This window comes from Apis dorsata, unplaced genomic scaffold, assembly GCF_000469605.1.
Source record: "Apis dorsata unplaced genomic scaffold, Apis dorsata 1.3 scaffold_634, whole genome shotgun sequence".
NCBI lineage: Eukaryota > Metazoa > Arthropoda > Insecta > Hymenoptera > Apidae > Apis > Apis dorsata.
In genome coordinates this window covers 98,840-100,669 of record NW_006263828.1, presented here as the reverse complement: position 1 = coordinate 100,669, position 1,830 = coordinate 98,840, and the positions used below count along the sequence as shown (strand labels likewise).

The 1,830-nt window shown below is 47.1% G+C and overlaps 1 protein-coding gene across 1 annotated transcript in view; it reads left to right on the top strand.

Annotated features, from left to right (window-relative positions):
* The first annotated feature begins 765 nt into the window (after window positions 1–765).
* Window positions 766–1,830, top strand: part of LOC102680405 — a 17,168-nt gene continuing 16,103 nt past the window's right edge. The window contains exon 1 of the mRNA XM_031513412.1: window positions 766–1,825. Coding sequence (XP_031369272.1) covers window positions 1,040–1,825 — 786 coding nt within the window. The 5' untranslated portion in view covers window positions 766–1,039. The remainder of the gene's footprint in view (window positions 1,826–1,830) is intronic.

The window sequence follows — 1,830 nt, the reverse complement described above, 5'->3', positions numbered from 1 at the left end:
AAAAAAAAAAAAAAAAAAAAAACAAACCTATCTCGACATCTAATTCCATCAATTCCCTCAATATCCCATTTGACGATGAAAAAAAGATTTCGACGATGATTGCCCATTGTCCACGCTGCGTGGTACCGTACTATCCATAAGAATAATAATAGAGATGGAACAATAAAAGAAGAAGCGTTCGAACATGGTGTGACGATTTCCTCTTCCTTTCTCTCTTCGAAAACTCTCTCTCGTCTCTCCTCACTTTAATGAATCTATCCATCTCTTTCCCTTAATATTAAAATTTATCGAAATTTTCATTTCAAATAAAGATATTTCGAATTAAAACGAAGAAAAAAAGAAACAAGGAAAAAGAAAGGGCTTTGATCGAGCTTGGAGTTTAAATTATTCGTTTCGAGAGATAGTGAATTATAAGAGGAGAGGGGAGGGGAGCGGAAAAGTGGTGGTACGGGTCTGAATAAGGGCCCGGGGAAGGGGGACCCCGGCACAGGTAAGCAGCTGCAAGCATCTGCAGGGGCAACAGCAGCCGCGTGCTTAAATTAGTCCCGGCACAACTGTCGTTCGCGTAACACGTAGGGAAGTCCGACGCGAGTCCAACACGCAATCTTCGCGTTTTGGGAAGCGACAGATACGTAGATACTTGGTCAATTAATATCATTCGTTGATTCGTTCAAAGAGGAGTGCGAGTAAAGAAGATTTTTAACGATTTTAAAAGGAAACGTGGATCATCAACCGTGAGAGGAAATTTTTCATTCAGAGAAGAGGAGAGAGAGAGAGAGAGAGAAAGAGAGAAGTGGTGAGGTTCGATTCCGAGAATTTAATCGTTCTTTTTCTGAAATTTCTCGAATTATGATCGATAATTCGCTTCTATTCGAGGGGTTCTAAGTGAATTCTTTTCCCAACGACAAGGGGACGACTGTATGGGTTGGGAATCGTGGAGAAATTCGTAGAGAAGAAGAATCGTATGAAGTTGACGGAGAGGTGAGCGAGCGAGCGAGCGAGCGAGCGAGCGAAGAGGAAGAAGAAGAAGAGGAAGAAGATGCTGTTGCTCAGGCTGATCGTGGTATCGAGCCTTTGTTGGGTGGCCAGGTGCGATTTATTGGACCTGTACGTCCAACACATGGACGAGGCCATGAAAACTTTGGCCTACAGGAGCAGGCATCATCGTCCAAAAGACGTGAGGATGAAAAGAAGCGTTCGGGAGGAGCAGCCGCTTCTTAGAATCGGCACGTTCAAGAAACAAAGGTTGGACGTCGATAAAGATTGGTACGCGCAATGGAAGGCGAAGAGGAAGATCCTCCCTTACAAAGAGGACGGCCTCGACTTTCCCAATTCGAGGGAGGAAAACTTGGACCCGAATCAACACGAGCTGGTCGACGATAATAATCCTGCTCGAGTCCCCGGCCGAGAATCCGAGGAAACGACGACGACAATGACGAGCAGGCGATACGCGATCGACAACGAAACGACGGGCGACGAGCTCGACATCGAAGTTTCGAAGGAAGAATCGACGCGGTCGAACCACGACACCGCGTTCCCCGACGAACGAATGTCGATCGACAACAACGAGGATCGATCGAGGGGGATGGAGTCGCGGGAGGAGACCACCCGGACGATGGATTTTCGACGCGACATCGAGATCGTGGGCAATTCCCAATATGAGATTATCGGCCATGAGCCACCGAACACCCACCTGCTCGACGATCCTACGTTGAAAAGTATTCCAAAGTCGCGAGACCGCGTCCCCAAGAAGTATATACCGCCTATGGATAAATTGGCCAAGCTTTTTCGTGGCCACGCGAAATACGTGGCTAATTGGGAGGAGGGGAG